The 23,036-nt window shown below is 40.9% G+C and overlaps 1 protein-coding gene across 3 annotated transcripts in view; it reads left to right on the top strand.

The window, feature by feature from the left end:
* EIF4G3 (eukaryotic translation initiation factor 4 gamma 3) overlaps nt 1-23,036 on the top strand; it is a 513,419-nt gene that overhangs the window by 278,457 nt on the left and 211,926 nt on the right. For all 3 annotated transcript variants that reach the window (XM_030537664.1, XM_030537665.1, XM_030537663.1), the window contains 3 exons: nt 14,626-14,721; nt 16,055-16,168; nt 20,023-20,055. In XM_030537664.1, coding sequence (XP_030393524.1) covers nt 14,626-14,721; nt 16,055-16,168; nt 20,023-20,055 — 243 coding nt within the window. The remainder of the gene's footprint in view (nt 1-14,625; nt 14,722-16,054; nt 16,169-20,022; nt 20,056-23,036) is intronic.

Genomic DNA, 23,036 nt, shown 5'->3' with positions numbered 1-23,036 from the left:
GCTTCTGCAGCTAACTCCGTTGTCTTCACCTTCATTTTCCTGTTTGCTCATAATCTGGAAAAGAAAAACAAGCTTTCCTGCTTTTTCAGATCCCAAATGATTTTTCAATTTGGAATGAATTAGTCCAAAGGAAGAAAGTATTCTTTCTACACTGGTAGAAGAAGCTACTGCTGTTAAAAGTGAGATTATCACTTCAGCAGTCTCTGAATTCAAGTGCTTACGTGACTTCCACCAGTTCACTGGTGTGACTTTATTTAAAAGATCATCAGCAAACATATATTTCTTGAATGGTTCACCCTTAGCTCTGAAGTTTATTATAGTTGGCATCATGGAGGGATGATTGTCGGATGTCTATGTCATAGACAACTCCTCTTTTTCAGCTGTTAAGGTTTGACCCTGGTACCGAGTATTGAGAATATTTGCAAGAAAATGAGCTGGAGATAGTGCTTGTCCCATTTGTTTTTTTAATGTTTGTAATTTAACTCTGTCATTGCATATTTCTCTTTTTAAGATCGCATTCAGTTCCTTCCAAATTTCAACAGCATCAGCAATAAAACAGCTATTTCCCTGCATTTTTGTTCAAGGCTACAGAAATAGGCTTCAGGGTACTCAGCATGTCTCTTAAGCCCAATGTTGAGAACTTTAGCTGTGACAGTGCCATCTGTTTTTTCACAATTTTGTTCACAAACTGTTATCAGATTAGGCCAGTTCTTGATACAGTGCTCAAAACAGTCCACTACTGAGTTCCATTGCACATCTTGTGGGAGAGTTAGCTTGGTTTATCCCACTTTTTCCCTCCTGCAAAGTGGTTATTACAGAAGCATTTTGCAATTTCAACATTAGCCTTTATTTCTGGAACACTAAAATCTTTGGCAGGGAGGTGCATCAAATGAGCACTGCAACCGTATGTTATTAGCTTGGGACTCTCTTCACTCTCTTCTAAATAATTTCTTCTCATCTTGGATACATTTGCAGCATTGTCTGTGACCAAGCTGCATACTTGACATTTGAATGTTTTTTCACGGTTTGTTATAGCTTTTGCTATAGTAGTTATTGCTACTTCTTGTAAGTATTCATAGAATATCAGGATTGGAAGGAACCTCAGGAGGAGAACATCACCAGACAGACATTAATAATAGAGTAACAACTCTATTTTTTGCTCAGAGCAGGACCAATCCCCAGACAGATTTTTGCCCGAGATCGCGCACTCAAGGATTGAACTCACAATCCTGGGTTTAGCAGGCCTATGCTCAAATCACAGAGCTATCCATCCCCTCCTGCTGTGTGTGCATTTCCTGATGTGTCAATTGTTTCTGTAAGTAAGCTGCTTCCTGATGTATCAATTGTTTCTGTAATGAAGACATTCCCTTCTGTTGTCACACAAGCACATACAACAGGAACATTGTGGACTTCACTACACCCATCAAGACTCAGGTTAACAATTTCACCCTCTAGACCTTTTGCACACTGCTCAATTTTTCTTTCATATACTTTATCCAGCAATTTGCCTGTGATATCTGCTCTGTTGGGTGGACTGTATCCTGGTCTTAATGGCTGAGCTATGTTAATGAAGTATGGGGTCTCAATCATACGGAAAGGAGAGTTTGTTGCATAAACAAACCGGGCATTTTTTTAATCAATTACCTCTTTTTGTAATCTGCTGGTTCTTATAAAAAACTTATCTATGGTTGTTTCTGGATGATGGAGATTTTTTTTTGCTTTTTTCTACAGGCGATATACTAGCAGCAGAGAGTCCTGTGGCACTTTATAGACTAACAGACGTATATACTGTGGCTCTGTGACATACATGATGTGGCTGAAACACTATCATTGGCAGATGACTCTGAAACTATAGAAAATGATGGTGATTTTGAAGGTGGATAGTCTTCAGAATCCTGTATGTTGAGGAAGGATTCTCCTAAACAAAATAAGTCAATGCAGTTATTTAATTATTATTACCATACTGCTCATTTAGTATTACTTATTCTATTTACTGACACTCAGTACTACTTTCAAGGTGAATTTGTAAAGGAAGATCTGCCTATTTCAGCTATTTATTTTTTATTACAACTTCATCTAAAATGATAGAGTAACAGCTATATTTTTTGCTCAAACATGAGAATTCAAGAATAGTCCAGCAGGAAGACAGGCAGTCCTTAAGAAAGAAGTATGAAATAATTTTTTTTTTACCAACCTGAAGGTCCTGCATGTACAGACACGTTCCTTTCGTCATCTTCAACGCAGCTTGAAGGAGCACTTCTCACGATTTTGTTTCATTCAGGCAACCAGGCCTTGCATTTCTTTGTTGCACTGTTTGCATTTTGCACGCATGCCTGTTACCCACAGGTAGAGGAACTTAATTAAAATATTCCCAAATGGTCTCTCTTATGTCCTGCTGCCATTATATGTTTTCCCTTCTAGTGAGAGAATGGTATGGTAGATCTCAAATAAATGAAGGCTGTGCTCAGAAAGATCTCAAGACTTGTGGAATATGCTGCTCAAACAATTTCACTTTTGTTTCTACTGCTTGTTCCTCCCTTCTCACATTTATCTCCAGACTTCTTCTCCTTGTCCAGATCTATTCTGCCCCCAGCAATCATCTTTTTATTGAGCTTTTTGAAACTATGCACTTTTAGAGATAAGAGATTGACTCTATGTATGCAAATTTGCAGAGGGACAATATTGTTGAGGTCTGTTATTTCTCACCTCTCTATATTTATTTATTTATTTAAAAACAATTTTGCTGTTAACAAGCTTGTTATCTCTGGAGACACAAATCTACAGTTTGAGAACTGCAAAACTAAGCATCTCTGATGGTATCTTCTAGACTGAGCACTGAGTCCCATTGGGTGGATAGAAATATTAACCTAAATAATCTATACAGAAGCCCCTGGAACCCCATAAAATTGGATCCCTAATCCATGGACTATTGAAACTCATTCATAAAACTTTTCTTAAGCATTACAAGAATATATTGTCTCATACTATAGAATTAAAATTTATAATCGCTATTCCATGGTGAGATATCTTTGAGCTATAATGTATCTTAATTAAAATTATCTTTAGATAGGTGTTTTCTTCAAAAAGCATTTTATCAACAAAATCCAATTTAAATAAAGAAAATCCGATTTTTAACAAATCATCGATTTTATCCACCCTGTGATTACTCGCAGTTTTACTCTCAGGCCTGGTCCACACTACAGCGTTAAATCGATTTAAACAGCATTAAATCGATTAACGCTGTACCCGTCCACACTACAAGGCACTTAAAATCGATTTTAAGGGGTCTTAAAATCGATTTCTGTACTCCTGCTCAACGAGAGGAGTAACCCTAAAATTGATATTACTATATCGATTTAGGGTTAGTGTGGACGGAAATCGAAGTTATTGGTCCCATTCTTTTACTGAGCTACCCAGAGTGCACTGCTCCGGAAATCGATGGTAGCCTGGGACCATGGACTAACACCACCGAAGTAACGTGCCCTAGTGTGGACGCGTAAAATCGATTTTATAAAACTTGTTTTATAAAATCGATTTTATTAATTTCGATTTTACTCTGTAGCGTGGACGTGGCCTCACTGTTAAACAATAGAATACCAATTAAAATTTATTAAATATTTGGGATGTTTTTCTACATTTTCAAATATATTGATTTTAGTTACAACGCTGAATATGAAGTGTACAGTGCCTACTTTATATTATTTTTTATTACAAGTATTTGCTCTGTAAAAATTATAAGTATTTTTCAATTCACCTCATACAAGTATTGTAATGCAATCTCTTTATTGTGAAAGTGAAACTTAGAAATATAACTACACTCAAAAACCAAACAATGTAAAACTTGCCTACAGGTCCACTCGGTCCTTCTTGTTCAGCCAATCACTCAGACAAACAAGTTTGTTTACATTTATGGGGGAGAATGCTGCCCACTTCTTATTTACAATGTCACCTGAAAATGAGAAAAGGTGTTGGCATTGTGAGTTTGTAGCTGGCATTGCAAGGTATTTTCATGCCAAGTATGCTAAACATTTGTATGCCCGTTCATGCTTTGGCCACCATTCCAGAGGACATGTTTTCAAGCTGATGACGGTTGTTTAAAAAAATAATGTATTCATTAAATTTGTGACTGAACTACTTGGAGGAGAATTGTATGTCTCCTGTTCTGTTTTATCCATATTCTGTCATATATTTAGTGTTATAGCAGTCTCGGATGATGACCCATGCAAAGAACGTACCCATGTAAGATTTCTAAAGATAGCTACAGCACTCGACCCAACATTTAAGAATCTGAAGTGCCTTCCAAAATCTGAGAGGGATGAGGTGTGAAGCATGCTATCAGAAGTCTTAAAAGAGCAATACGGAGTCTTAAAAGATGTGACGGAGTGTTTGCCAAGACTGATCAAGACCTTGGACTACTACCCCTTCCTACTTCTCCATGTGGGCACCAGTGATACTGCTGAGAATGACCTTGAGCAGATCACTGCAGACTACGTGGCTCTGGGAAGATGGATAAAGGAGTTTGATGCACAAGTCATGTTCTCGTCTATTCTCCCTGTTGAAGCAAAAGGCCCAGGTAGGGACTGTCAAACTGTGGGAGTAAATGCATGGTTACGCAAGTGGTGTTGGAGAAAGGGCTTTGCATTCTTCGACCATGGAATGTTGTTCCAGGAAGAAGGATTGCTAGGAAGAGATGGGATCCACCTAACAAAGAGAGGGAAGAGCATCTTTTCAGGCAGGCTTGCTAACCTAGTGAGGAGGGCTTTAAACTAGGTTCACTGGGGGATTGTGACCTAAGCCCAGAGGTAAGTTTGGGAGTGGGATACCAGGAGGAAACACAGGGAGGAGGGTACAAGACGAGAAGCCTCCTGATTCATACTATAATCATACTGAGAAAGTAGGGAAATCAGCTAGTTATCTTAGATGCATGTACACGAACGCAAGAAGCCTGGGAAACAAGCAGGAAGAATTGGAAGTCCTGGCACAATCAAGGAACTACGATGTGATTGGAATAACAGAAACTTGGTGGGGCAGTTCACATGACAGGAGAACTGTCATGGATGGGTATAAACTGTTCAGGAAGGACGCACAGGAGGAAAGGTGGAGGAGTTATATTGTATGTAAGAGAGCGGTATGATTGCTCAGAGCTCCAGTATGAAACTGGAGAAAAGCCTGTTCAGAGTCTTTAGGTTAAGTTTAGAGGCTAAAGCAACAAGGGTGATGTTGTGGTGGGCATGTGCTATAGACCACCGGATCAGAAGGATGAGGTAGACGAGGCTTTCTTCAGACAACTAACTGGTTCCAGATCACAGGACCTGGTTCTAATGGGTGACTTCAATCACCCTGACATCTGCTAGGAGAGCAGTACAACAATGCACAGACAATCTGGGAAGTTTTTGGAGAGTATTGGGGACAACTTCTTGGTACAAGTGCAGGAGGAACCGACTAGGGGCCATGTGCCTTTTGATCTGCTGCTTACAAACAGGGAAGAATTGGTAGGGGAAGTAGAAGTGGGTGGCAACCTAGGCAGCAGTGACCATGAGATGGTTGAGTTCAGGATCCTGACAAAAGGAAGAAAGGAGAGTAGCAAAATACAGGCCCTGGACTTCAGAAAAACAGACTTAGACTACCTTAGGGAACTGATGGGCATGATCCCCTGAGAAGCTAATATGAGGGGTAAAGGAGTCCAGGAGAGCTGACTGTATTTTAAATAAGCCTTATTGAGGATGCAGGAACAAACCATCCTGATGTACAGAAAGAATAGCAAATATGGCAGGTGACAAGCTTGGCTTAACAGTGAAATCTTCAGTAAGCTTAAACTCAAAAAGGAAGCTAGCAAGAAGTGGAAATTTGAACAGATGACTAGGGAGGAGTATAAAAATATCGCTAGACCATGCAGGGATGTAATCAGGAAGGCTAAAGCACAATTGGAGTTGCAGCTAGCAAGGGATGTGAAGGGTAATAAGAAGGGATTCTACAGGTATGTTAGTAACAAGAAGGTGGTCAGGGAAAGTGTGGGGCCCTTATTGAACAGGCAGATGATGTGGAAAAAGCCAACGTACTCAATGCTTTTTTGCCTCGGTCTTCACAGACAATGTCAGCTCCCAGACTGCTGTACTGGGCAACGCAGTATAGGGGGGAGTTGAGCAGCCCTCAGTGGTGAAAGAACAGGTTAAGGACTATTTAGAAAAGCTGGACATGCACAAGTCCATGGGTCCAGATTTAATGCATCCAGGGATGCTGAGGGAGTTGCAGAGCCTGTGATTGATGTGATTTCAGAGCCATTGGCCATTATCTTTGAAAATTCGTGGCAATTGGGGGAGGTCTCAGATGATTGGAAAAAGGCAAATATAGTGCCTGTATTTAAAAAGAAGGAAGAAAGTGAACCCGGGGAACTACAGCTTTACTTCAGTCCCCAACAAAGTCATGGAGCAGGTTCCTCAAGGAAACTATTTTGAAGCACTTAGAGTAGAGGAAGGTGATAATGAACAGTCAATATGGATTCATCAAGGACAAGTCACGCCTGACCAACCTGATTGCCTTCTATGATGAGATATCTGGCTCTGCGGATATGGGGAAAGAGGTGGATGTGATATATATTGACTCAGCAAAGCTTTGGATACGGTCTCCCACAGTATTCTTGCCAGGAAGTTAAAAAAGTATGGATTGGATGGATGGACTATAAGATGGATAGAAAGCTGGCTAGATTATCGGACTCAACAGGTAGTGATCAACGGCTTGATATCTAATTGGCAGCCGGTATCAAGCAGAATGCCGCAGGGGTCGGTCTTGGAGACAGTTTTGTTCAACATCTTTATTAATGATCTGGCTGATGGGATTAACTGCACCCTCAGCAAGTTCATGGCTGACACTAAGCTGGGGGGAGAGGTAGATACGCTGGAGGGTAGGGGTAGGTCCAAGAGTGACCTAAACAAATTGGAGGATTAATCGTACTGTTAAACAATAATATGATACCATTTATTTAAATATTTTTGGATGTTTTCTACATTTTCAAATATATTGATTTGAAGGACAACACAGAATACAAGTGTACAGTGTTCATTTTATATTTATTTTTTATTACAATATTTTGCAATATAAAAAAAACAAAAGAAATAGTATTTTTCAATTCACCTAATACAACTACTGTAGTGTAATCTCTTTATCATGAAAGTTGAACTTACAAATGTAGAATTATGTACAAAAAACTACATTCAAAAATAAAACAATGTAAAATTTTAGCGCCTGCAAGTCCACTCAGTCCTACTTCTTGTTCAGCCAATCGCTCAGACAAGCAAGTTTGTTTACATTTGTAGGAGATAATGCTGTGCGCCTCTTGTTTACAAAGTCACCTAAAGTGAGAACAGGCGTTCTCGTGGCATTGTTGTAGCCAGCGTTGCAATGTATTTACATGCCAGATATGCTAAAAAATCATATGTCCATTCATGATTCAACCACCATTCCAGGGGACCTGCATCCATGCTGATGACAGGTTCTGCTTGATAGAAATCCAAAGCAGTGCAGACTGACACGTTAATTTTCATTCTCTGAGTCAGATGCCTCCAGCAGAAGGTTGATTTTTCTTCTTTGGTGCTTCAGATTCTGTAGTTTCCGAATCAGAGTGTTCCTCATTTAAGACTTCTGAAAGCATGCTCCACGCTTTGTCCCTCTCATATTTTGGAAGGTACTTCACATTCTTAAACCTTGGGTCCAGTGCTGTAGTTATCTTTTGAAATCTCACATTGGTTCCGTCTTTGCATTTTGTCAAATCTACAGTGAAAGTGTTCTTAAAATGAACAACAAATCTTGGGTCATCAGCTGAGATTGCTGTAATGTGAAATATATGGCAGGATATGGGTAAAACAGAGCAGGGGACATACAATTCTCCCCCAAGGACTTCAATCACAAATGTAATTAATGCATTATTTTTTTAAGGAGCGTCATCAGCATAGAAGTATGTCCTCTGGAATGGTGGCCGAAGCATGAAGGGGCATACGCAGGGCCAGTGCAACCCATCAGGCGACCTAGGCGGTCGCCTAGGGCACTAGCATTTGAGGGGCGGCATTTCGGGTCCTTCGGCGGCGACCACGGTGGCCGGATCTTCGGCTGCCCCGGTTGTCGTCGGCATTTAGGCGGAGGGACCTGGGGCGGGAGGCGCGGGGAGGGCCGCCTGCAGCAAGTAGAGGGGGGGCGGCACGCAGGGGAACTCCTCCCTTCCTCAGCTCACCTCTGCTCCGCCTCCTCCCCTGAGCATGCTGCCCCGCTCTGCTTCTTCCCCTCCCAGGCTTGCGGTGCCAAACAGCTGATTGGCGCCACAAGCCTGGGAGGCGGGAGAAATGGAGGGGTGACGGTGTGCTCGAGGAGGAGGCGGACCAGAGGTGAGCTGGAGTGGAGAGCTGCCGCATGGCTCCCCAGGCCGGAAGGAGCTGCTGCTGTGGGGGGGGCACCTCAGGGCGGAGTGGGGGAGCTGCTGCGGGGGGGCACCTTAGGGCAGGGGGGCGGCGGAGAGCTGCCACAGGGCTCGGGGAGGGGGACAAGGTGGAAGTTCCGCCTAGGGCGCAAAACATCTTTGAACCCACCCTGGGCATACGAATGTTTAGCATATCTGGCACATAAATACCTTGCAGTGCTGGCTACACAAGTGCCATGGAAATGCCTGTTCTGACTTCTGGGTGACACTAGAAATAAGAAGAGGACAGTATTATCTTTTGTAAATGTAAACAAACTTATTTCTCTTAGCAATTGTCTGATCATGAAGTAGGACTGAGTGAATTTGTAGGCTCTGAAGTTTTACATTGTTTTGTTTTTGAGTGCAGTTATGTGACAAAAAAAAATCTATATTTATTTGTAAGTTGCACTTTCATGACAAACAGATTGCACTACAGTACTTGTATGAGTGAATTGGAAAATACTGTTCCTTTTGTTTTATCATTTTTACAGTGCAAATATTTGTAACAAATGAATATACATTTTGATTTCAGTTACAACACAGAATGCAGCCCTAAAAATACTATTGTTTTGTTTTCTACAGAGCAAATATTTGTATTAAAAATAAATATAAAGTAAGCACTGTATTCTGTGTTGTAATTTAAGTCAGTAAATTTGAAAATGTAGAAAACATCCCAAAATATTTAAATGGTATTCTATTTTTAACAGCATGAGTAATCATGATTAATCTTTTTAATCGCTTGATAGCCCTACCTTCCTAGCAAAAGTGGAAGCCTCAAAAATTAGTCAAAGACAAAGAGGAGAGGATGGTGACACAGAGAGAGCAGAGTAGGTAGGGTGAGAATTGCAAAAGGAAGACCAGGTCTGAGATGCAGGCAGTGGCTACATGGTGAAGAGTTTGGAAGAAAAGGACAAAAGTTTGAATTTAACTTGGAATGCATTGCGGGGCCAGCAAAGTGACTTAAAGTTCATTTTGACCGTAGGGAAATTTACTAAACAATTCCCTCCATGTTTATCATCAGTTTTATTAGTTCATCAGACACAGACTGCACACCATTAAACCCATTTTATTTTGTAAGGGACTATGCTATGTTGCGGGGGATGGGTAGGGGTGGTAGAATATTCACATCCCTGTGCAACATAAATTTTGCTGACATAGGCTATAATGTAGACATGGCCTTAGTCTGATCATTTAAATCCGTTGTTCAGATGCACTGAGCAGTGGTTGAGGGCTAGTGCCCCTAAACCCATCCTTCAGGCATCACAGTGGGGATTGAAGCAGACTTTTCTTTATTGCTTTTGTCGACCTACTCATGAATTTCAATATTTAGAGTGTTGAATATAGAGACCAGAAGTGGCTCCTTTAGAATTGCTGCAGCTTGCACCATGAATTCACAGGAATTCCACATGCAAAAAAATGCTACTTAAGTTTTTAAGCACTTCACAAATTTTATTTTTTAATGTGCCCATTAAAACACACACAATAGATATTTTCAAAATTTTACAAAACAGTAATTGTCTGTACTTCGCTCCTTACTTATATTCTGATTCATTCCCTTTGAAATCTTCAGCTGAACATGGATCATAGTGAGCCTTAAACTAACCGAAATGGCTGTAATTTGAAAGTCTCAATTTGGCATAGAGATAGTCATCACTGAGGAACCATTCACATGGGAGACTCAAACCAAGTACTTATTCAAGAGTGATAACAAGTGCTTCCCTGCTTGGGCTGTGCATTGTGACATTCCCAGTCTTGAAAGCTTCAGAGTCAGCCGTTGATGCCCTTCATAATGGTACCTTGTGATACTACCTCTATCTTCAGGAAATACCAAAAATAATGGAGATTTTAAAACAGATTGTCGCATTTGTGTTCTTGAATGTGCTTTACAGTGCCCCAGATGCCATGCTAGAGGGGCCATTTCAGAAATAATGTTATTACGGTGGACCGTGAAGTTTGCCCAGTGTGGGATAGTGGTACTGAAGAGCTAAATATTATGATGTTAAACATTAAGTTGTTAGAGAGAAACAAATAAGCAACCCAATCCTCACAGAAATGCAAAGAGAACATTTATTTTGAAGGCTGGGCAGCTTGGGATAGGTATCCTCTTATTTCCAAGACCTTGATTCAAAATTGACTTTGATTAGTAGTGAATGAAAGTTGTTACCATATGATAGCTGTTTGGTGGCCTGTGTGAAATGATTTGTTGACCTCTGGTCATATCACAAATCATCATCGCAACTGAAACTATTTGCTGGTGACCCTGAGAAGGTTGATCAAAGTTGAGGTACTTTAGCAGGGCATGCGGGGGCAACTTTGCATTAGTACTGTGTATGCTCTAGGCAGTGTTTCTCAGCCTTTGGAATTTGGCAATCCCTTATTCAAAGTAAAAAAATTCTCTACCCTCTTACATTTACTAAAAAAGTAAATGTGAAAAGAATAAAAAAATCCAGTAACAGCAATTAGCCTATATGATGTATTTGTGTGTGTTTAGAGAAACTGATGGAGAACACTTGATCTTTTTTGAGTGTGTGAGGAATAGGGTAGTGAATTTTCTTTGCTTTAGATAGTAATATAATTTTTGATCCCTCATGACCCCTAATTCCCTTGTGTGATTCACCCTTCGTTGCAACACACGAGTTGTGAAACACTGCTCTAAGAGTTTCTGTGATTCAATAGGACTTAGGTCATCTGTGCTCTTAATTCAGTGTTTTCATCAGCATTATAATGAATGCAGGTTGTTGTGTTTTAATTAACAGATTTGCATCACAGTTTATTAAGGAATTTAAAACTGAGAAAAAAAGAAAAACTGCTTTGATAATAGTAAGGCTGATAATTATCTATCAGTGGCAGTGCTGCAGTTGGGCAGTGTCATCATTAAATGGCTTAACAATATAATACATCTATTAAGGAGTGAGTGATGGAGAATAAATTACATGATAAAGTAAAGCTTTTTTAATTTAGGTTTTTAAGTAGAATGTTCTGAAATTTCTAGTGTAAAAAACCTACAATTGTCATAACTGTACTACTCCAAGTTACTCTTACTTTTGAAATAAGTACCATTGGGCATATTCTCTGCTGGTGTAACTTTATATCAGCAGCGGGTCTGCCCCCATATGCCTATAACAGCTTTAGGTCATTTTGATATGTTCTGAACACTTTATAAGGACAGGTTTCAGAGTAGCAGCCGTGTTAGTCTATATCTGCACATCACACAACCACACAACAAAAACACTAACCCAGGAACCTATCCTTGCAACAAGGCCCGTTGCCAACTCTGTCCACATGTCTATTCAGGGGACACCGTCATAGGACCTAATCACATCAGCCACACTGTCAGAGGCTCATTCACCTTCACATCTACCAATGTGATATATGCCATCATGTGCCAGCAATGCCCCTCTGCCATGTACATTGGCCAAACCGGACAGTCTCTGTGTAAAAGAATAAATGGACACAAATCAGACATCAAGAATTATAACATTCAAAAACCAGATGGAGAACACTTCAATCTCCCTGGTCAGTCGATTACAGACCTAAACATTGCAATATTACAATAAAAAAACTTCAAAAACAGACTTCAGTGAGAGACTGCTGAATTGGAATTAATTTGCAAATTGGACACCATCAAACTAGGCTTGAATAAAGACTGGGAGTGGATGGGTCATTACACAAAGTAAAACTATTTCCCCATACTTATCTTCCCCCCCCCCCCAAGTTCTTTACATCTCCTTGACAATTGCTAGAAATGGGCCATTTTCATTACCACTATAAACAGTTCTTTTTCTCTCCTGCTGATAATAGCTCACCTTAACTGATCACTCTCCTTATAGTGTGTATGGTAACACTCATTGTTTCATGTTCTCTGTGTATATATATATATCTTCCTACTGTATTTTCCACTACATGCATCCGATGAAGTGGGGCTGTAGCCCATGAAAGCTTATGCTCAAATAAATTTGTTAGTCTCTAAGGTGCCACAAGTACTCCTGTTCTTTATAAGGACAGTGACTTATACTACACCTCTACCTCGACATAGTGCAACCTAATATAAGGCGGGTTCGCATACAAGGCGGTAAAGCTCTGACACTCTGCTCTGAGCAGTGTGTTAAGGGTGCTGGGCCAGGCTGGGACTGAGGGGTTGGATAAGGGGCAGAGGGTCTCGGGGGCAGTCAGGGGCTCCCTCTCCACCTCCCAGGGTCTAGGAGGCAGGAGCTGTGGGGGGGGCACTTTTGGGGGCTCCACAGTCCCAGATGGGGGGCCGAGAGCAGCCTGCTCTGCTTCCCTTGCCCTGTCCCCAGCCATGTTGCTCCGGGGAGGGGATCCCCCCGCACTCACTGGCGGCAGCAGAAGAGGAGCAACGGAGCCTGAGCCTGCTCCACTCTGCTAACTCCCAGCCATGGCGCTTCCCGCCGTAGGTGAGTATGGGAGGCCGTCCTTTCCCCAACCTCCCTGCACTCGCCTGCGATGGGAAGCAGAGCACTGCAGCTAGGAGTTAACAGAATGGAGCAGACTGGGGCTGCGTTGCTCTGCTTCCCACTGCAGGTGAGTGCAGGACCTCTCCGCCTCCACCCAGCCACATGGCTGGGGCCTGGGCAAGGAGAGTGGAGCAGTCTGGGGCCGTATTGCTCTACTTCCCGCCGCCGGTGAGTGCGGAGTGGGGAGTCCTTTCCCCAACCTCCCTGCTCTTACCGGCTGCGGCAGCTCTGCCCCAGCCAGCTCCACTCTGCCAGCTCCTAGCCGTGGCACTCTGCTTCCTGCCGCAGGTGAGTGCAGGACCTTTCCCCAACCCTCCCCCCAGCAACACGGCCGGGGCAAGGAAAGTGGAGCAGGCTGGGGTCGCATCGCTCCACTTCCCACTGCCGGTGAGTGTGTGAGGGGGTGTCCTTTCCCCAATCTCCCCACACTCACTGGCGGCGGGAAGCGGAGTAGTGGAGTGGAGCGGGCTGGGGCCGAGCTGCTCCGCTTCCTGCTGCTGCCGGTGAGAGCCTGTCAAGGGGTGGGGGCTGTGGCTAGGGGTCGGAGCAGTCAGGGGACTGGGAGCAGGGGGGTTGGGTAAGGGGTGGGGTCCTGGGGGTGATTAGGGATGGGGGTCTCTGGAGGGAGCGGTCAGGGAACAAGGAACAGGGAGAGCCAAAGCAAGTTTGATATAATGTGGTCTCACCTATAATGCGGTGAGATTTTTTGTCTTCCAAGGACCGCATTATATTGGGGTAGAGGTGTAGTTGCATGCCACTTAATTTTTTGTCATCTGTCTTATTTTGGAGCATTTGTCAGCAGCACATCGTTATTCTAAGTTTTCTCAGAAATTTATAGTAAATTGTATCAAAATCAGCATGTGGACCAGAGGATTCAAACAATGCAGAGCTTTTAAATTGATAAACACTGTTCATAATGATTAAGACTACAGTTTTGCCATGGAGGTTGTGGAAGTCACAGAATCCAGGATTTCCAAAGACCTCTGTGACTTCAGCAACCTGGCTGCCATGACTGGGCAGGGAGACCCCCGCAGCTCCCTGGCTGCAGCAGTGGCAGGGGGATCCCTGCAGCTACCCAGCTGTGGGAGGAGGATCTCCACAGCTCTCTGCTGCGGTGAGGCAGGGGGATCCCCACAGACCCCAGCCGCCATGGGGAGGATCCCCGCAGTTCCCCTCTGTGGTGGTGGCAGGGGAGATCCCTGCAGCTCCCACCACGGGGAAGGGGCAGAGGGACTCTCTGCAGCTCCGCACCACCATGGGGGGCAGAGGGACCCTGGAGCTCTGAGCCCCCACAGGTGGTGGGGGCCCTGGAGCTCCCAACCACCCCGCAGCTGCCCAGCCCCTTCCCATTTTATCATGGATATTTTTAGTAAAAGTCACGGACATGTCATGGGCAATAAAGAAAAATTCATTGAAACCTGTGAGCTGTCTCTGACTTCTACTAAAAATATCCATGACAAAATCTTAGCCCTAATCATGGTCTCCTCTGCTGAGGTATTTTAAGAAAATGAATGTGGTGTTTTGTGCACCATATGAATAAATTGATAGGCATTTCTTATCAACAGAAGAGGAATCTGTCTATTTTAACTACCTTGTCTCAACAGTAATCACCAGTTTATCTGACAGTGTGTTTTGGTGCCTTTAATTTACTTCTCTCTGAATAAATTATTTGGTATATTAACATTTTTCTCTGTTCTTTGCCAGGCCGCTTACCCCTCAGGGCAGAATGCAGCTCCAGCCACATTGGTGTACCCCCAAACTTCTCAAACAATGAACACACAGCCTCAGACCCGCTCTCCGGTAAGGGAGCACTTCTTTGCTCTAGTTTCTGTTCTTTCTCTCTCCTTTATGTGTCTCTCCGTGTGTATAGTAGCATTTCTCTGGAAAGTGTTTTATTGACTTCTAGAAGCAATTTCCAAACAGCAAATCTTTATTGCATTTTTAAAACCTTTCATGTTAGGAGACGTTTCTTTTAAGGTAGCTTATATGAAAGGAAAGCGATGGAGAGATTCTTATCTACTTCCCAATGGCATGATTTATTTTTAGTGAATTCTCACTCAGGTTCTCCTCATTTTAGAAATTAGATTCATTATCAGTGTCTTTGTCTTTGCTTCATTTTTTTTTTCTTTATAGAAACATTTGACAAAATGTTAGAACAAAGATCAGTAAATGAAATTAAATCTCCAAAGTAGCACTCTCAGTCTGCAGTGGCTCAGGAAACATTGCCTGAATCATTTCCACTGGATCAGTTCAAACTCTTTAATATATCACTATGTATGTGTACCTGCAGCTTTATATAGAGTTTCTGAATCTCAGAATCTTTTTGTGGTAAGGCCTTTGGATCAAATTTTGGACTCTATCATCCTCCTTTTATGCATATTTTAATACTGTTCTCCTATTTTAGGCCTCTGACTCCCTGAAACCAGCCTCATGTTGGGAAATCTGTGCTTGTAGTACAATACCATCTGATACTAGGAGGCCCTCCTGCAGCATCAATGCTTATCCCTACTTTTGGAGGCAGAGTAGATCACCTCCGCTGTACCTGAAGCCTCAGCTAGCCCAGGGAGCAGCAGTCCCTCTGTCCCTTGCAGATCCACATCTCCTGTGTCGTAACATTTTGGGTTACCACTAAAGTTGCTGCACCATCTCCAGCACTCTTCTTTTTTTAGAGTAGAATGCTGCTGAAGGGTGGCAACTGAAAGTCTTTGAGAGGGCATTCTTAATCAGGTATAATACAGGGCAAGTGTCCCCCACTTTCCCTGCCTCTCCCCGCCTTGTGCCTTAACCCTCTTCTGGAACTTTCACCTCTAGGGAATTCAGAGAAGGATTAGTCTCTGTGGCCTATTGAGTCCTTGATCTCTTTGCTGAGAGAGCCAACTAATTCCAGGTTTGATAGTGTTTTTATGACATGGACAGCTGCACATTTGTAACTGGGCAGAGACCCCCAACTCATTTCATTTAGTCCCCTGTTCTAATCAGTAATGTGGGATACTGATGATGGTAAATCTTTTCTCTACAAGTATGATCATCATCTTTATCTCTCATTGTTGAAAAGCAAAAGTAAATTTACATGGTTAGAACTGGAGCAAAACCTGACTGAAGAGCTGCATCTCTAAAACAGTTTTTTTGACAGCCCAGCAGAACAGTGCCAATACATTGCACAGACAACTGGAAGAGGAGGAAGGTTTTGGAACAGAATCCGGTTTACAGGTCCCTGGCTGGAAGAGGCTGGATAAAATACTGCATTGTAAGCAATATAACAAACTGTACTCCTTCTTGCAGGCAATTGTGCCAATGGCACTGTTTAATTTTTTGTTGTGTTTTTTTTAACCACATGATTTTATTGACTGATCTACAGAAATGCACTGATTGCTTCTTTACTAAAAACATGAGATACCATGGCAGTTTCTGCCAGGTTAAACGGTGAAAGAATGGTTTGGGAGGGTCTGATCTTTCAGAATTTAGACAGGAAGAATTTGGGTTTACACTTAAAGGGATGACACTTTCAGAATATTTGGCTGAAAATTCACAAAATTGTAGGGATTTTGCCACATCATTAGAGGAAATAATGAAGAAGAGTTTGTCTGCAGTTGTCAGCTATTTTTCTGTGGTCATGAACTATTTTATTTTAAACTATCCTGTATGCAGTTTTTGCCATCTGCTCTGCTAGTGACCATTACCACTCCATTACTAAAAAAATGCACATATAACATTCCATTACAACCCCTATCCCCAAAACAAATGCATGACTAGCTGGTTCTGAACTACTCTTGCGTTTTGTTCTGGGTTTGATTTATTTTAGTTTTAACTTCTTTTCTGGTGGTGATGGGAGGGCAAAGAGCTAATGAGGAAGATGGTGTGATAATTCTTTTGCCATCCTAGGATTCTCTAGTGTAGTCCAATCCATCATACAGCTGACCCAACTGGTGAGAATAGGTCAGCTGTTGCACTGATGAAGTGACCCTAACACTGCATTCTAGAGCAGCCAAAGCTTACTCCATTCTATTTCTGCATTAAAGGGCCATTGGCAATTGCACAGTCTAGGCATTTCTATTCCTCCCTGGACAGCTGCCTTTGCAATTCAAGTGGCTTCAAATATTTTCCCATTTAGTTTTTGGAGTGTCATTCGTATTTGATACCAAGAATTTCAAACTTCAGTTCCAGTTGGGGAAAAAAGTTTTAAATACTGTTCAGCCCAAGTATAATTACTGTTTTACTTCCTTTTCCTGTTGCCAATCCCAACCCTAAACACTAGTTTATTTTTAAGCAATCTGTTTGATGTAGAGAAATTGCTGAAAAACATAATCTGGGAGACAGGACTGTAGTGGCTATTGTAATAACCCGTAAAAAGTGGTTATATTCATGCAGTGTGCAAAATCTACATCAACATATGTAGAAGTTGCCAGCAATGTGCAAAAGGGTTTTGTGAGTGAGACCAATAAGGGCATGAGTGGCAGAAATGTTGGAGCAGGTTTCACAGAAGGCTGTTTTCCTCTGTATCTACTACCTTCACCATCTAAAGGAAAAATAAAGTTTCTATTTTTACTCTGAGCCAGCAGTGACTACAGTTTGTTCTGTTGCTTACAGCTACCAATTGGAGTAAAGAATATTGTCAAAAAGAATTATAAAAATCAATAGCCAATGGTGACCAGTGCAAAATAGACTAGGGTATTTTTCCACTAACTTTGAGGTTCTATTTTATTTTTTTCTTATGACATGTATTACATTTTAATCATGGAATATATTTTGGCTTAAGTATTCTTAAGATGTAACTTTCCCACTCTTATTTCAGAGCCGATTAAAAGTTAGAATTTTCCTTGGAACGGTGATAAGACAGGTACTTCTGCTCTCAGGTTAATCAACACTGTTTTTTGCACCTGACGACTCTTTTTGTAGGGATTTTGAAGCACGTTGCTTTTTCTGCTTTCATTAGCAGATAAAATAGAGCCTGTAGTCCATCAGGAAATGTTTATGTTGGTGCCTTGTCCTTGTCAGGGGAAGTGCTATCCTGTTTTCTCAGATGTGAAACAGAAGAAATGAAACCCGTACTCTGCTTTTGGGATTCCTCCTGTGAAAAATCTGACTTGAATTGTAATCTGCACATCATCTCTTTAGAATCATCATAGTCTCCATTTACTACTGCAAGGATCAATAAAGCCACCACCCTCCGATATACCTAAAGGTTTCGGAGAGGGATTAGAAGTTGGTGTACCAAGTGTCTCTTTATTATGTCACATGACAAATTGCCAAAACTATTAAAGCTGAAATTTTAAATTTTTAGTCTAATGAATTGACATTTTCTTATGTTTTAAAATCTGAGGCTTAGTGGAAATGTCACACGGGGACAAGTTTAGGGTGGAAAAGAAATAAAGTTGTATATGATTTGTGAATTGGTATTCTAGATAATTCTTTATACACTCATGGTAGAAATACACTGTGTGCATTTCTTCTTCCTGAAGATTTTGATTATTCTGCATCCAACTGTAATGATGAGATGAAGGTAGGAGAAATATATAAACACTGTAGAATAAACTATAGTATTTATAGACTGCTGCTTAGAAGTATTAAATATACACAATTTTTAAAAATGTTTCTAAAGGGGAAAGGAAAATCATTTCAATCAGTGGTGAATGCTTGTTTTGCTTCTGTCATATTTGGTGGTGGTAGGAATATTAAGAAGCAGAGAAATGGGGCTGTAAGCCAGCCTTACCCCATTTGCTTATTTTTATTTATTTATTTATCTGTCTATTACTTTTTCTATTTGAGTGAAGTAAAAACTCAGTAACTTGAAACCAGCCTTTGTCACCTATTTAGAATATTTTAACTATCCCTGTAGTTTGTATACAAAATGTACAAACTTCACTTATAGGTGAACTTTTCTGCCCTTATTGTTCCTTGTTAAATTTCCGTTTTAGAACATATGGTAGCACATGAGAAGAAAGTAATATGTATTAAATCAGTCTCTGCACAAGTACCATGAATTAGCAGAGGTGTACTGCTTTGCTTGCTTCCCTATGTGTCTTACGTTACTGGCAGGCCCAGCTAGCAACAAGGAGAAGTGCACACACACTGTTTTGCTGCTGTGCATAAAAACTCAATGTGGGATCAAATTTAATGTACTCTGTTTAATTATTTGACTTGTTATTAATAGATTACCAGATATCATTCAAGGAAAGACTGGAGTTCAGTTAACACACTGAGAATTAAGGGCTTAAATGCTTACCTTGATTTCTTCTAAGAGATACCCTTTCATTTTTATTTATATTTTTCCATGCCTTGCATTCATTTTTATTTCTATTTTAACACTCAGCTACTTACCAGATAATGTTCTAAATGTTCATTGAGTGTGTTAAATGCTGAATCCTTTTCCCCATTGTAATGTGAGAAGGTGGGAAGTGATTTAATGATATGAGCGCAGAACTGGGAAATAGGAACTCCTGAGTTCTGTCCAGGCTGTGCCATTGGCATACTCTGTTTTCCTGGACAAATCTTGGGTTAACCGATTTGCTTCAGTTTCCCCATTTGTAAAATTGGGATAACAATACTTACCACCACATAGTGGGGTAGGATTATATGCTAATGTCTGTAAATACTTTGAAGATGAAATGCACTATATATGTGCAAATTATTGTTTTACTCTTGTTTGCCTCACAGAGATTTGCATGCACTCCCTGTAGTGTGCAGGACACTAGAAGTGCTTACCTGACTGTTAATTGCAGTGTTGTAAGCAGAGGTGTCCTCCACTCTCCAGAAACTTGAGTCAGTCAAACTACTTTAAGGATATCCATGTCTAAAACACATAATATTTTATTAACTTATTAAGTATATCTGTATTCATATAGTAGAATGCCTTTAAGATGACTTGCAGCTTTGGTTGTCTCTCTCTGTCTCCCAGCTCTTGGGCAGCACACTATCACTGGAGTGGTGTTAACCTGTTATATTGTAGTACCTGTCTGTCACTGTCCTTCAGCAGAGCTTTGACTTTTTGTGTTTTTTCTTGTGGGTTTATTTTGCATGTAGTATGACATTTCGTTTTTTGTTGTGGGCTTTCTGACTCTTTGTGCCTTTCCTTTTGTGTTTGTTTCTCCCGCCTTTCCTCAGTTTGCAGCGGGGCCTCGACCTGCCCATCACCAGGTACAGTACCCTTGCCCCTTCATTATCATCCTAAACTAATCTGTTGTGGGAAAGGGGAGGTTGGAGGTTATCCACCTACTAACTTTAAAAATGCAAGCTTGCTTTGTGAGCCAGATCCTTTCCAAATGTTAGCACCTGCTATAACCTCAACTAACAAGCAACCATAATACCCGGTGATGCTTTGCCTCCTAATTAATTTCACTGCACTTACTATTAACAATCCCATTAAAAACATTGCTTAGCTTAAAAAAAAAATTGCGAGACTATTGCCAGGTATCTTTCACATTTTCTTGCATTTGGGGGAATCTCTGAAACTTGCTCAAAACTTCAGATGATTTCAAAGGGGAGTACACACAGATTTCAATGGGAATTTGACATCCAAATTCTTTTGAAAATATCAGCTTTTAAATTCTAATGGCTTTTAACAATGCATATTAGCTGCCAATTTATAGGGCTCTGAGGTATACTGCGTTTGAAGGATATTTGTCATTTGTTTGCTATAATGTGTATTACTGTATATAGCAAAGTTAAATTTCTAGGTGTCTGTGTGGTTTTCCTGATGGCTAAATTGAACTTTATACAGAACTATTTAGCTGTAATATAGATTCAGTTCCTAAGCAAGGAAGAAAATATGAAAAAGTGTATGACCTCTCACATATGTGGCTCATATGTGTAACTTGCATTGTGAGAAAGCAAAGATCAGTAGCTCATTCTCTTAGTCTGCTGGTCTTTCAAATCTTTGAGTTTTAATTCAAAGGTAAAAGCAGCAAAAAGTCCTGTGGCACCTTATAGACCAGGGGTAGGCAACCTATGGCATGCATGCCGAAAGCGGCATGCGAGCTGATTTTCAGTGGCACGCACACTGCCCAGGTCCTGGCCACTGGTCTGGGGAGATCTGCATTTTAATTTAATTTTAAATGAAGCTTCTTAAACATTTTAAAAACCTTATTTACTTTACATACAAGAATAGTTTAGTTATATATTATAGACTTACAGAAAGAGGTCTTCTAAAAACATTAAAATGTATTACTGGCATGGCGAAACCTTAAATTAGAGTGAATAAATTAAGATTGGCATACCACTTCTGAAAGGTTGCCTACCTCTGTTATAGACTAACAGACGTATTGGAGCATGAGCTTTTGTGGGTGAATACTCACTTCGTCAGATGCAGTCCAACGAAGTGGGTATTCACCCACAAAAGCTCATGCTCCAATATGTCTGTTAGTCTATAAGGACTCTTTGCTGCTTTTACAGATCCAGACAAACATGGCTACCCCTCTGATACTTGAATTCAAAGGTAGTAACTATGTTTTTTGGGTGAGGAAGATTTTAAAAGTTGAGTAGTGTATATGAAAGTGATGGGAAACACTAACTGCAAAATTAGTTGAAATATCAGAAGTGATCAGTTCAGTCCAATAACAAACAAATGAATGGTATAGCATGGCCTACTCAAAGTGTCTGATAAATCTCTTTATCTTTCAGCTCTATTGTGTTTTATTTCATCCTAACAAAAAACAGTTTTTCCATATAAATTTTTTTTATGAGGGAGAAGCTCTTAATAGATTTGATTATTTCTTTGTCACATGCTATATGCTTATGAGGACTAATACTGCTGCCACTGAAGTTCCTGGAAGAAGTTCCATTAACTTCAGTGGAGCAAAATCAGATGCTTAATCAAGGAAGGTTTGCTCCATGGGAAGGCATTACATTGGTCTAATTTCATTCATGCTAGTCAGTCTGAGGTCAGGTCTACACTCAAAAGTTAAACTGACCAAGCTACTGCACTCATAGTACCCTGAGTGATGTAGTTAAGCCGACCTAACCCCTGGTGTAGACGGCTTTAGGTTGATGGAAGAATTCTTTCATCCACCTAGCTACCACCTCTCAGGGAGCTTTATTAACTATACTGATGGGAGAACCTCTCCTGTTGCAGTTGTGAGCTTCTACATTGAAGTACTACAGTGGCGCAGCTGTGCTGCTGTAACATTTCAAGTGTAGACAAACCCTGAGCAATACTAGTGTAATATAAAGAGTGAGCTATGTTACTTATTGAAGATGATAGCGGGTGGCAGAGATGCTATCTCATGGAATCAGGTGAGTCTGTTAGTGGCTACAATGAGAAAACTATTATAGATACGTTTGTTCCCAGTGTATACAGTCTCATGAGGAAGACATGCTTTCTAGAACAGAGCAGACAACAAGAGTTTAAAGAATAGTGACACTTAATGCACCTACTCATTCACTCACACACAAAAACCACATGTGAGGAAGAAATTATCATTTGTTACTGTTTATGCATAGTTTTAAGCTCACTTGTTGCTGTGGATTGTACGGATAGGCTTATGGTGAGGGAAGAACCATTAAAGGTGAGTGTATTTGCACCTACGCTTTACTGTGTACTAATAAGCATCATGACAGAATTGGTAATTTGCTGTGAGACCTACCATTTCCTTTTCTTGACCTTCTCTGAAGTTCTGTGGTTATAAAAGGAGTTATGGGAAACAAGTCACAGTTCAAAGATGAGGAACATTCATGAGTTCTTTTCTAGATCATTTACCAAAAGACAAAAATATGTGTTTAGTGTGTCCTGCTAAAATTCTCTCCTAAAATCAATGAGAACCAAGTGTACCCTATATATGCAGAATTTGGATCTAGAGATTTGCAGACCTTTAACAGTTAGCGGTGTATAATGCCAGTACAGCGTAGCAGATAATAAGTGTTTGGTTGCTTTACAATTATAATCGAGTTAGGAATCGTATTATAATATGATTAAAACTGTTTTATCCATTGGACCCAGCTGTGACCCTATAACCAGGTTACAACCTGGGAATGTCCAAGGCTTTAGTATGCTTACAAAACCAATACATAGCTTAACTTTGCTGCAGCCAGATTCTTGACTTGGTTATAGTTGTTGTATAGACAGAATTATCTCTCAGAAACCAGAATTTATTAGAAGCAGTAGATAGCTCAGTTGTTTGAGT

Source organism: Gopherus evgoodei, chromosome 18 (assembly GCF_007399415.2).
Source record: "Gopherus evgoodei ecotype Sinaloan lineage chromosome 18, rGopEvg1_v1.p, whole genome shotgun sequence".
NCBI classification, from domain to species: Eukaryota; Metazoa; Chordata; order Testudines; family Testudinidae; genus Gopherus; species Gopherus evgoodei.
The sequence above is the reverse complement of the archived record's forward strand: the minus strand, read 5'-3'. Positions and strand labels throughout refer to the sequence as shown.